Genomic DNA, 12,665 nt, shown 5'->3' on the forward strand with positions numbered 1-12,665 from the left:
TCGCATCGTGTCTTATCGCATTGTACATTATGTGTGACTTGTTCAGATCAAAAATATAACCCAACCAACCATGTTACGTTAGCCATGTTAACCAACCATGTTAGCTCGACAACGTACGCTGTTAGCTCCAATCACTGCGTTTGCGGAAGCTCAGTAATACGCGAAATCACTGAATGAATGAAATTGGTCGCGGTCACAGATCACAGTCACACCAACGTATCGAGAACGATCCCAACATATGAAAGATAAAGCGATTTTCATCTAGACAAAGTACTTGATGACTTGAAATTGACTCTTTAATTTTGCTCCAAGACAGACAGACAGATTCTTTATTCGTACGATGATTGTTCACACAAATATGTAAAAAAGACAAACACAGCGATATGACCACATCAAGATGTGTAGTCTTCAAGTCAGCTGTAGTCAAGGCGTAACGTTAGAACATTTATATCATGCAACTGTCGGTCAGTAACACTTCAACAAAAGATTAAACAACAAAACGCAAAACAGTGGTAGTAGAAAAATAAAAAACTGTAACACTAGTTCAAAATAAATACCAGATTATACTCTTAGGTCTCAATATGTAGAAATGAGGTTAGACTTAAAATTCCGACAGAATGATGCAAATGACAAACCTCTGTGCTCTATTGATAAGGAGTTCCAAATCCTTGGACCAACAAAAGTTAGGGATCTCTGGCACACACTAGCGGCTAAATTCTTTATAAAGATATTTCCAGCGGTGGCGGATCTAGTTCCGTGAGAGTGGACACCGGCAGATGGCGTAAAGATGCGGCTAAGAGCAGAAGGGAATTCACCATGGTGATATCGGTACATGGTCTTGGCAATTTCATAAGTGCAGAGGTCGCGCACTTTCAATATCCCCAGGGATTTATACCTTGGAGAAAGACGCTCGTATCGGCCCATGCCACTTATCAAACGGATAGCCCTATTTTGGAGAACTGTCAAAGTCAAGAGTCAATCCGCATTTCTGAAACGCCGAGTCAAGTCAAGTCATTTTTGCAAAGTGATTCCAGCCAAGTCATGCGAAAAAGGTGACTCGTCTAGTCTGACTCGAGTCATGTCAAGTTTTCAAAATCACCAGTTTTCTTTTCCGGTGCTAGCCTACAGCTGTCAAAAGTTTTGAAAAGTGTCCTCTTTTTCGGATCTCAAAATATGGTAACCCTAATATTCCCATTCTTTTTCGGGGATTGCGGCTAAATGTTGTGAAGTAGAATTGGACATGATTAGTCTATATTTCCGTGAAGTGGCATGGCCAAAAATGGATTGTAACTGCCACCGAGTTTGCGCATGCGTGCAATGTACGTCGTGTACGAGCTTGAAGCTGATCCGAATCAATGAAGACCTCACCTCGGAAAAGAAATAGAGGACTTTTTTATTTTAATTTTATGGGGTTTGGTTCTAACAACTGAGTTGTGTCACGAATGTATTTTGAAATACATAATATCTCAACCACGTCACAGTAGCAACCTCAGACTATGGTCGATACTTAACTGCAGGTTATATGCTTCTACTTGGATTGAATGATAAAACACAAATGCAGCATGCTGCAATGCTATAGTTGTTGTTAATTATTATTATTTACACGTGTATCATTAGTTGTTATGCATTCATTACTAGAGACGTGACATAATCTGCATCGGCCTATGCTTCGACACGTCCCTTGCTATCATTATTGCATAGTGCGATCTTCGCTATGTGTATCCAAAACCTCGTTAGTATATAGGGAGCGAAGTGTGATCCAAACATCCGGCCAGATCACCACCCAGTTTGGCAGCTGCATCGCGTTACTCACCATATTCACCAATACTTTCTGATCGACCTCGAAACAAATCTCGGTAGTAGGTCGTTCGACTTCCGCCATTGAAGTGAAGACAAAAACAAGTTGACTGAGTCCATATGTCTCAGCCATGGTGAAAATATACGCTATAGCTTCATCAAGTTCTAGTACGACAAAACCTAATCAACACAATTACACAAAAACTGATATTCTATGTAGCAAAAAGAAAACTATACTTCATCGCCAATATGTTTTGGATGTTTCAAATTTCAATGTTCGAATTTCCGGCAATATAGTAGTTTGTAAAACCAACTAATGAAGTAGGCCTATATGCTGTATTTTCAGTATGATTATTGATCAATCAGTGTTCACATACTTGTACAATTGTACTTACAAGTTACCTTCATTCTCTATATTCTCTATTCAGTCTATTTCTTTCCTAGTATAAACATCTACTTGCATAGAGTTAAGTTGTGCCGCTCAACCGCTTACTCCCCGAAATTGACATGTAATCGAACATCTATCGCAGCCGAAGGAGGTCCATTAAGCCCTCCTTAGAATGGTGCAATTTGTGAATTTCATCAGTTGTGACTCCGTGCATATTGCAGGTGTCGTGGGTGGTAGGCCAATAATTGAGCACCTACAATCCTCATCATCCTCATTATTTTTTTTTAACGTTGTGTCGATTAAAAATAATATCACGCTGCAAGAGCTTCTTACGAGGTACAGAACTTCAATATACAATTGATAGCATTATTGAAATCAACCCGAATATTTTCGGCTGACACTCGTCAGGGGTAATCGTCAGCAACTAGTAGAGAATTGGAAAAAACATTGTATATCAACAATCGTATCACAAAATATGACGTCACTGGCATGATATTTCGAATAATCGGGGTGGAGACCGGAAAGAGCGCTGCTGTTAGTGTGGTAGTTCTACATAGAAAGACTGCTTGTGAGATATCACAGGAAGTAGTGGAATGTGGAATGTGAAAAATTTTTTCTCACTAAACACTATACTGATGACAAGTACACACTCTCTCACTACCATTAAACCAGGGGCGAGAAACATACGGCCCGCGGGCCCGCGAAGGGATTTTGAGCGGCCCGCGCAGAGTTTCTGGTCGTATATGATAATACGGCCCGCGGCAGGAGAAAGATGGCAATGAAACTACTTTTTCTGTTCGGGTACAAGCAAACATTTTCGATCATGAAAAGGAGCGGACAACGCTGCGTTCTAATCAAACTGATGCTCAAGTGCAGTCTTCGCTATGGGCTTCTACGGCCGACAGCTGGAGTTCAAAGAACTTGTCGACAGCTTTGATCGACCACAGATCTCATTGAATTCAACAGCTATAGCTTTTTACGTACATAACGTTAATAAATTCATTAAAATATACTGGTTTGGTCCCTAAGATTTCAACTGAAAATTTACGTTAAATACTATAGGGATGGTGTGAACGTGAGGTTCACGTTCACGTTCTGTGCGTGAACCCCAGAAATCTAGAGGTTACGTTCACAAACGAATCTTGGTAGGTTCTGTACCGTGAACGTTTTTCATATATTGCAATTTTCACTTAATTATAACAAGTTTTGTTGAAATTTATTGCATTTTAACTGTGGGCCACTCTAGGTATGGCGCTGGCAACATACAAAAATTAACACTAAACGAACATGCACCTTGACAATCTCAAAAATTTTATTTGCTTTGCTACTAAAGTTTGCTCGAAATATTCAGCTTTCCGTTTGTGGATATTTAGTGCTGTGATCAGAGATCACACAACATCAGGATCGAAATACATTACATCAATAGGTAGAGTCACCGTATTATGCTTATTCAACCAATCAATGAAATTGATATCGTTGTTGATGTAAAAAAATCTAGCCAGCCTACGGGGTCAATCTTGATTTCATATGTTTATTGTATCATAAAAACCAGATCTGTGCGATTGGGATGTTGGCTACTGCTGTATAATTCGTTAATGGGGTAATATAGGTAGCAAGTATAGAAAGCCGTTTTACACTCTGCTCAATATCAACGCATAGCAAAACACAGACGCCGAATACACTGCCCGGTCTAGACCATTAAGGCGTAAGCTTATAATCCCTTGCAATTCATCGTCGAAATTGTTGGCAAAGCGACGAAGATATTGATTTTAGGGGATTATTATATCATTTGATTGCCCCGGTTGATACATTTGGGGACGATTAAAACGTGAATATGTACTTTAGCATTGTGGCATTATGTGGCCCGAGTCGTCGCTAGGCTATCACTTCACTGAATTGTAGGGTTGGTGTTAGCAATATGATTTCACGTGACGTCATGAGGTTCACATTCGCGTTCACACAGAACCTTTCAAATTGGTTCGCGTTTACACGAAGCTGAACCTTTCAGAGGTTCACACCATCCCTACTAAATACGATTTATTTCTAGTATAGGTGGATGAATAAACGATTAATGTATCGATTTAGGAATCCGGCCCGCTAAGTACTTAAATTTCCTAATTTCCTATAATTGGAAAATTAAGTACTCGGCGGGCCGGATTGCTGAATTGATAAATTATTCACCCATTTATCCACATATACAAGGAATAAATCGTGTTTAATGAATGTATTTTAACGACAGCAATTCAACTTTAAAGCCATTTCTCGCCAGTAATGACGAAGACAATGTGGATTTGAGAACAGCATTGTCATACAGGCACCACCATGTCTGCTTATCTCTGATCAATCAACACACTGTACAATCCTTAATGAAGATTTCAAAGCGTTCGATAAGCCCGGTACCCCAAATTTACCAAATATCAACTCATTAGGGTTTCGTAGGTGACGAGATAGCGTGGTTGTTCAACTGCAGTGTGGCCTATTTTATCTCGATATTGAATTCATGCAGCCCGCGGCCTCGGAATTTGAAAGTGGCCCGCGACCGTTTTGAGTTGGCGAACCCTGGCATACGTGATGTCTTACAAAAGGCTAGAAGCGTGCCGTGCAGCAAGTCGACGGTTACGGAATCAAAAATAAGAAATATCGACCTGGTGTAAATGACCAAGTCGACAAACACCATGATTACCACAAATGACATTAGGGTTGAGTACATCGTAAATGCCGATAATGCAAGACTTCTCGCTTATTCGACGAACTTACGCGTAAGCTCCACCCTCGCTCGCTGCGCAGTGCGCATACGTGTGTATAATTACATACAGTCAATAAAATTTTATGTATGTAAACAAGTAGTGGGGAATCTCGGAAGACTGGGGCCGCGGGCCACATTATCATGTAAGACGGAAAACTGTCCGCGGGCCGGATAAAATCCCTTCGCGGGCCGGATCCGGCCCGCGGGCCGTTTGTTGCCCGCCCCTGGACTAGATTCTAGAACTATTGCACTCTTTCTTAAACATTTGTTCGACCAGAGTGGCTGAGCTATAGCCTACTTACTAGAAATATTTTTGATTTTGCCAAGCGGGAAGCCGTGTGTGGTTACTGGTTATATTTGCATCAATGTTACAAATGATGTTGCCACATACAAAACCAGACGATGTATTTGCTGTTTCATAATATCATGGTATAATTCCAAAAATTGCACCAATTTGTGACTGTATCTGCAATTTTGTGTTGGTCGCGATTTGGTTGAAATATTTTTCCTCTAACCAATTGAATTGCAATTTGCAATAAATTCCGACTTCAAGGCGTGCTAATATTTTTCGAGACTCCGACTCCGATTCCATTAAGGGATCACACTGAACTCCGACTCCACAACTCTGGTTGCAACACCAATGGATAAGTCTGAATCAGACCAAGTAAGAATCGATTCCGAAATTTGGAAGCTTGGAAGCCTATTCATCCCATTCGTACAGGCGGTGCATATCAAAATCATTTAACAAAAGCATGGCGTGAAAAGACCGTATATGCTGAAATATCATATCACCAAGCAACCAAGCGATAAGACTGTTCTTTGATGGCAACTCTTTGTCCTCCCCCCACCTTGTTACCTGTGGTGTTCCGCAAGGCTCTGTTCTTGTACCTGTCCTTTTTACTTTATATGTCAATGATATCTTTGAAACCTCATCATTGAATACCACACTCTTCGCTGACGATACTCACCTCCTATCTCACGCACCTACTACCGCAAGCTTGAATGCCGTCACCAGTGATCAAATGCCCAAAGTGCATGAGTGGAGGTCCCTTAATAGCCTTCGGGTTAACGCTGCGAAATCCCAATTATTGGTCGTGAACTCCTGCGATAACCTAACCGTTGACATCGCTGGCCAACCAATTTCCAACACTAAAAATGCCAAATACCTTGGTGTTTTACTGGATTCGGACATGTCCTGGAAGAGTCACATACAATCACTCAAACCACGACTATCGAAGGTATGTGGTCTCTTTCGCCGCCTTAGCTACATTCTGCCAGTCAGCGTGCTGTTGATACTCTTCAACTCTATATATTCCTATCAAAGTTACAATACGGAATTCTTTGTTGGGGTGCTGCCTGCAAGAATACAATTGACCCACTGCAAAAACTTCAACATCGGATCATCCGTATCATTGCCAAAGCCCCACGGGGGCCTGGATGTGCAACTGATAAATCGCTTCTCAAAAGATTTGGTGTTCTAAACTTAGAAGATATGAGGAAGCTAGAAATTGCCAAGTTTATGTATTAGTTCCATTGCGGTCAATGTCCCTCAAATTTCAAGGACTACTTCACCTAGGAGACAAAAGCGCACAAGTACAGCACACGCGCGTCAACGAAGAACAACTATGATCAGGACTGAATACAAGGAAACGCATTGCTCTATCAAGTATGCCGGACCCCAATTGTGGAACAGCATCTCGCCGGCTATCCGACAGTCGTCGAGGATGTCCGCATTCAAGTCGAAGTACAAGCAATTTCTTCTAAATCAATACTAGCCAGTCTTCAGGATTACCGGACCACGACCTAACATCGACCTCGCCCTCCGCCACATGCCACCCCATTTTGTCGCTTGCGTCTTATATTCTCTGCATTACTTTTCATTCAGTGTGCATGCCTCTTATTTACTTCGCCTAGGCTAAGGTGGGTGTCTGATCTTAATGGCTACTCCAAGTTGTTTCGAAACCTTCCTATCTTTTCATTGTATCGCAGTCTTGTGATGTTTTGAAACGATGAAAATATTAATAAACCTGATTGATTGATTGAACTCAACATCAACAGTCAAAACATGATGTTATCCCTTTTCGAACTGTAATCTCTTAGTGGCGCTAGAGAGCCTACAATAATATGATATAGAGATACTTCAGTACGATGAACCACTCTACTGACTTCTAATCTACGAAATACAACTTGCCAGTAATTATGATTTATCCGTCCCTCGATACAGGTATCATTTCCCTTTGTACTACCTCTTCTATTTTATGACCACATGATTTACAGCGAACTGGCGTCTGTGCGGAAGACGACGGTGTTGCCATATTATTGCTTCGCAAGGCAAGGATGAGATTAACAAGTACTCAGATAGCTACGAAGGCGTAGTTCAATACAAACGATATATTGTGACGGTGCTGAAGTGAAAGAATCAACATCAACAATACAATTGAGCATGCCATGCGTTATGTAGAGGGGGGTTATTCTATCATGGGCGATGCAAGCTAAACACAAAGCGTGAGATCTCGATTTTTTCTCTTCGCCTTTTTCCTTTTCGGCGAAAGTCTCGCGAACTCGAAAGCTGCGCGATAGAACAGCACTATTATAATTTCCGGATCAGGAACATTAGTATTCTCGAAGATCTGATGCCGACCGATGTGCAGTTGTGTTATGCAGATTTCTTGTTTCTTAAAGTGGCTCATTATACCTAGAGCGAAGAAAGTCAGATAGAACGCCATTCTTATTGTTTTTCTCCTGTTTGCGTACTGATTGATATGTTTCACTAGTCAGCATATTTCTTACAAATAGTTCTGTTAAGTGCTAACCGACTGTTGATGCGACTGCGTATGAAGATTTTATAAGGAGTGTACCCGCACTGGCCTTTAAAAATGGCAACTCATTTTAAGCTATGGAAATTGATATGGATATGTGTCATGCTGATAGCAACCACGATAGGTAAGTGCCTTGTCTAATGTGACTGTGGGAATCGAATCATATTAATTGTGACTGTGTATACCACCGCGACCATTCACGCATCGTTAGCGATGCGCTCTGAAAATTGCCGGCCTAAATTCATTGCCGGCAATAAAGATTCATTTATCGCACCTTTGAAGTAATTCCATTGTTCGTAATCGTAAATGACCAGCCGCGGTCTGTTTATTGTTTGCGTACTCTGTGCGTGTTCTCCAATCTAAATTTCCCTTGATCCATGCAACATTCGGGTGATTGCTAGATAATAGACGAAAAACTTACCGCCATATTGTAGCACTGACTGTAATGATGTGAATACGGATGTTCTTGGTGGCTTATTGGAATGATGTATGAAACGCACATCAACTTTGAGAGCATTTAAACTCGAATTTATGGCGAGATACAGTCTAGTATTCGTGATTGTTCAATGTTCATGATACCCATGACCTGGCCATGATTACGCCATTGAAAAAGGATTTTCTCATTGCCTGAATCGTATCAGGTCTTTGATGAATAAGTCCTTCCCTGCTCTACCGGCTGCCCCAAGTATGAATAATAGGTTCCATTTCCCGTAGCCAATCCCATTTTTATCGGCGTGTAATCACATAGCAGTAGACCGTATGTCTTCGAAATGTAACAGACGGTCACAGCGCTCTGTTTTAATCAATATTAGGGTCGTCATTATTCGCGCCGCCGTGGCGAAAGTTCCATTGTTGCCCAACAATAGTAATAGCGAGCGAAAGTTTTTCGCGGAGGTCAGATAGGTCACTGAAGGCAAATTAGTCTGCGCGCTATCTGGGAATGCAAACTGCTTAATGAAATGAATAACAAGCAGTGAAATCTCGTTGGTTGTCGATTGAATCACAGATCATTGAGCACATGCATGAATTACAAACTTTTTAAATGGGGTAATTTATTTGCGAACCACATGCGCATTCTGATTCCGCATCAGTTCACCTAGGGCGAAAACACGGTCACAAAAGCCCAGACATTGCGGAGATGGAACTTATTTTCCTCGTTCTTTATCTTTCGGCATCTTCAAATGGTTTGCCATGGTGGATCAATATCATTGTATTTCACTCCTACCAATGAATTAGCATGAGCAAAACGTTTGGTCATACCTTTACTGAACTAATTACATGTATGTGACACTGTGTATGCCATTTGTTTATAACCGTTCGGTGGTGATCTTGGCGCCCGTAGCACGATCGTAATCTATAAAGTAATGCGCTGCTTCATTCACGCCGTACATGGCATTCTAAGTTAGCGATCCTGTTTCCCATACCGAGGTTTGGTTGGTTTATCAGCGATTCGTCAGGCGATAGCTTCATGTAGTAGCGTGCCTCGACGGAATTGCAATCGTATATCGTGAATTCTGATCGCACCGGAAATTCGTGATACCGCGCAGACACTTATCTCCTCGGGTCTTATTTTAATGGTTGTGGAACCGTGTTGAAAACGTATCAATTTCAACGTTAGATTTTGATACTCCCGATTCCTCTGGTGGTATCACGATTTACATATACCTCGGGCGCGTTTTTATTGAAATGACTCTGATTCGGGAGTGTATCCAGCGTTGAAGATGGCGCAACAATTTCAGCAATGCATTCAAATCGCTGCTGCAGATAAATCCACAATGTCCGAGAATGCGTAAATCTGCCTTAAAAGCTTGTATTCGACTTCACTTGAAATCTGGGAATAATATGGTTTGCATTCAATCCTACAGTACAAATATCTCTACAGGGTTGGGAGTGTTGCTAAGTTTTCTAGGAAATTCGTGTTAGTCTCCGGCATTGTTTTGCGGACAGTAAATTCAACGAATTCCTGTTGTAAAATTGTTTTCCCGAGCGCAAGAGGTCAAATACGTATGCTATCTTTATTGCCCGATACTCTTAAATCTCCGAAATAGCTGTTTTCAGCGTTTCGTCTCCTCGTAGGATCACATCGGTGCATGAATTGGTCATATGGAACGAACCGTGAAATCTTGCGACTTCTTGGCCGTGATTACTAACGTGATACTGATTGATCAGTATGATCACTATCAGTTAGCTACAATAAAATCGAATGCATTATTGCCCAACGCAAGATGAATAGGATATTCTCGAGTTATCCCGCAAGGACAGTATTCGCTTTTACCTTGAGAAACAAACACCGCACAGTGCTGAAACAAATTCTTCATGAAATTGGCGGTATGCGGTACGAACAATGAACATGCGTATTGTGTATTGCCACGATTAGCGCCTAACCAATTTACTAGCTTGGCTTTAGCGCAATAGCCACGCGCACGTTGATGACGGATTAGTCGGCAGGCCGTGGCAATTTCGCCAAACTTTGATGTGACATAAGTGCAAATTTCAGTACGTCCAGCCAGTCTATAATGCGTATGTGAATGACGCCGATATTGTAGGTTCAGTATAGCTGCCGTGCCGAGATTGTTGCAGTCGTTAACACATGCGCCGCGGCACGCATGGGTTCTACTTTCACGGCGGATATCACGCTTATAGTAGCCAAGTATATGTAGGTAAAAGGTATACATCTCGCCGTAGATGTATTTCTTTAAACATTACTTGGAAAGGTCGCGACTTGGGGTACAGTAAAGTATTCCGACATTTGAGATTTACCAATTATCAACTTTTTTCACAATTTCAACTCATTCGATTCAATTCATATTTCACCTTTGCATATGCCAGCAAAACGATGACGATTTGATGGACAGAAATATGCGTGTATCGTCCCAATTGGTAGTATATCCAACACTAACCGGAGATGAGCGAATTTATTAATTTCAAATCCGATTCCGGAATTACGATACGAATCCAAGTACCAATTCGGTGATGACTGAAACTGACGACTGAGATCGTACGAAAGTTGGGAATTATCAAACACTCCATATTGAAATACAAATCAAATTCGTACTCAGAAACTTCGTTGGTACGAATCCAATCAAAACTCGACCAAAATCTTCACATTCGTCGAGTCCATGCTCATTGCTCATCTCTGATACTGTTCAAGATGCCATCACCGCACTGCTGCCATACCCAACTGCTTATATTTGCGGAGCATGATTTCCCTGTCTTCTCAAAAGATAGTTATTTACCCATGATTAGTCTAACATACTTTTCCTCATTGTAGATTGGGTGCTAGAACTGGTTAGTCATGTAATAGGGGTGCGAACAGGGAAAAATGAGGAACCACTGCTCTATAGATATCAAATGCATTGTAGGTATTTTCGTAGCGACTATGAACGATGTTGTGAAAGCGATAGCAGCAAACCACCTCATCTGTTATCCTACCTGACAGATATGTTGAAAGTATTTTTGCAGGGTCTATTTCTATTTTGTTGTTTTTGGAGATACATACCTTGGAGCATTGAAAGTGTCCTCTTCACTTTTACGCCTCAGGATATATAATAGTAGTAGTAGTATACAGTATCGTAGTGACGTAGGGAAATACTCAAACACATATCTTGCACTGTACGTTGTATAATTTACATATAGGTTGTGTATATATGTATGAATCTGAGATTGTGAGTGAGTAAACAATTTAAATAGTACTATATTTTCTATGTATTTTCGCATATATTGTCCGAAAAATTCATCTAGTAAGCAATGAAATTAGCTCAACCCCCATTATTTCCCTAACCAAACCTATGATACAAAAGTGTGATTAATATACGATGAACATCTTGAAAAGATACACAAGCTCCCGGTGCTGGTTCACAATGCTGCCGTTGGTTGAGTCATGTAATGTCGGCACTGATCGGGCTTGATTTACTGTCCTTTAGTGCCGGTGTTATGCTCGGATTTCGGCTGTATTCTCAGCTTTCAATCTTGGCGACAGGCTAGTCATAGTGGCATAAATCTCTCCAGCATTACATTTGATCAAAGGTATCCTGATCGTGATTCGCGTCGCAATACAAATATCACGAAATGGCATGTTCAAACAATAGGAAATTGCTTTTTAAATCATAATTTTCGTTACCATCCCATTCATCAATTCGTCTACTATAACTTACGAGAATCTTTCACACAGATAGTGAAATAGGGCCTTCAGTCAACGTGTTATTTGCGATGCGTCAACACGCCTGATAGTGTTCGTTCAAAACTAGGGCTCGGCTACCGATGAGTTTTGATGTGGTTCTTTCCGCAAATGGATTTTGTCAAGATATTTGACGTATCCGTGCGGTGTATATATTATTGCACGCGCCGCAAGCAGCTTCCCAAGCCGTCCTTCTCGCTGTAATAAAGTCCAGTTTATACTGTCATGATCGTCTTACTAACACGCGATACTGAGCATGAGCAATGAGCATTAGTATTCTACGTTGGTTTGATACCCTGGTGACCCAGTAGGCTCACAGCAGTTTGTCTTGATGTATCGAAATGGCCGTTTCTCCTATTAAATTCCAGATTCTGAATTTATGCTACGTCATCGAGTTTGAAGTCGTGAAGCTTGAATTTCTTTGTCTCGCAACGAACTTTTGATACCTCCCTATTTTCCTTATAGGATTTACAGTAGATAATTAGGCTAATAGCTTTCAAAATGTACCTGCCCCCGTTGGCTGTTTAGGTATTCAATGGTGTGTATGGGCGGTTGCAGTTTCAGTCTTCTATCTTTGTCCTGTGGAAAGATCAGCTGAACCTTGAATGACTCGCATTGATTATTATGTATATGACACCATGTCCATCAACTTGACCACAGGCTTCTACTCCCATTCGAACCAATTACAATGTTTTTTATACGAGTTCAATTGACAGTGAAAGATCTCGGCGAACTCTC

The 12,665-nt window shown here is 41.1% G+C and overlaps 2 protein-coding genes across 2 annotated transcripts in view; one reads left to right on the forward strand and one right to left on the reverse strand.

Annotated features, from left to right (window-relative positions):
- Window positions 1-12,665, reverse strand: part of LOC145438846 (uncharacterized) — a 186,410-nt gene that overhangs the window by 100,470 nt on the left and 73,275 nt on the right. The gene's annotated exons all lie outside the window — the stretch shown is intronic.
- LOC145438844 (inactive tyrosine-protein kinase transmembrane receptor ROR1-like) overlaps window positions 7,667-12,665 on the forward strand; it is a 48,244-nt gene continuing 43,245 nt past the window's right edge. Inside the window, exon 1 of the mRNA XM_080316207.1 lies at window positions 7,667-7,874. Coding sequence (XP_080172333.1) covers window positions 7,808-7,874 — 67 coding nt within the window. The 5' untranslated portion in view covers window positions 7,667-7,807. The remainder of the gene's footprint in view (window positions 7,875-12,665) is intronic.

Source organism: Botryllus schlosseri, chromosome 5, assembly GCF_051294905.1.
Source record: "Botryllus schlosseri isolate E-star chromosome 5, Bs_hap1, whole genome shotgun sequence".
Classification (NCBI taxonomy): domain Eukaryota; kingdom Metazoa; phylum Chordata; class Ascidiacea; order Stolidobranchia; family Styelidae; genus Botryllus; species Botryllus schlosseri.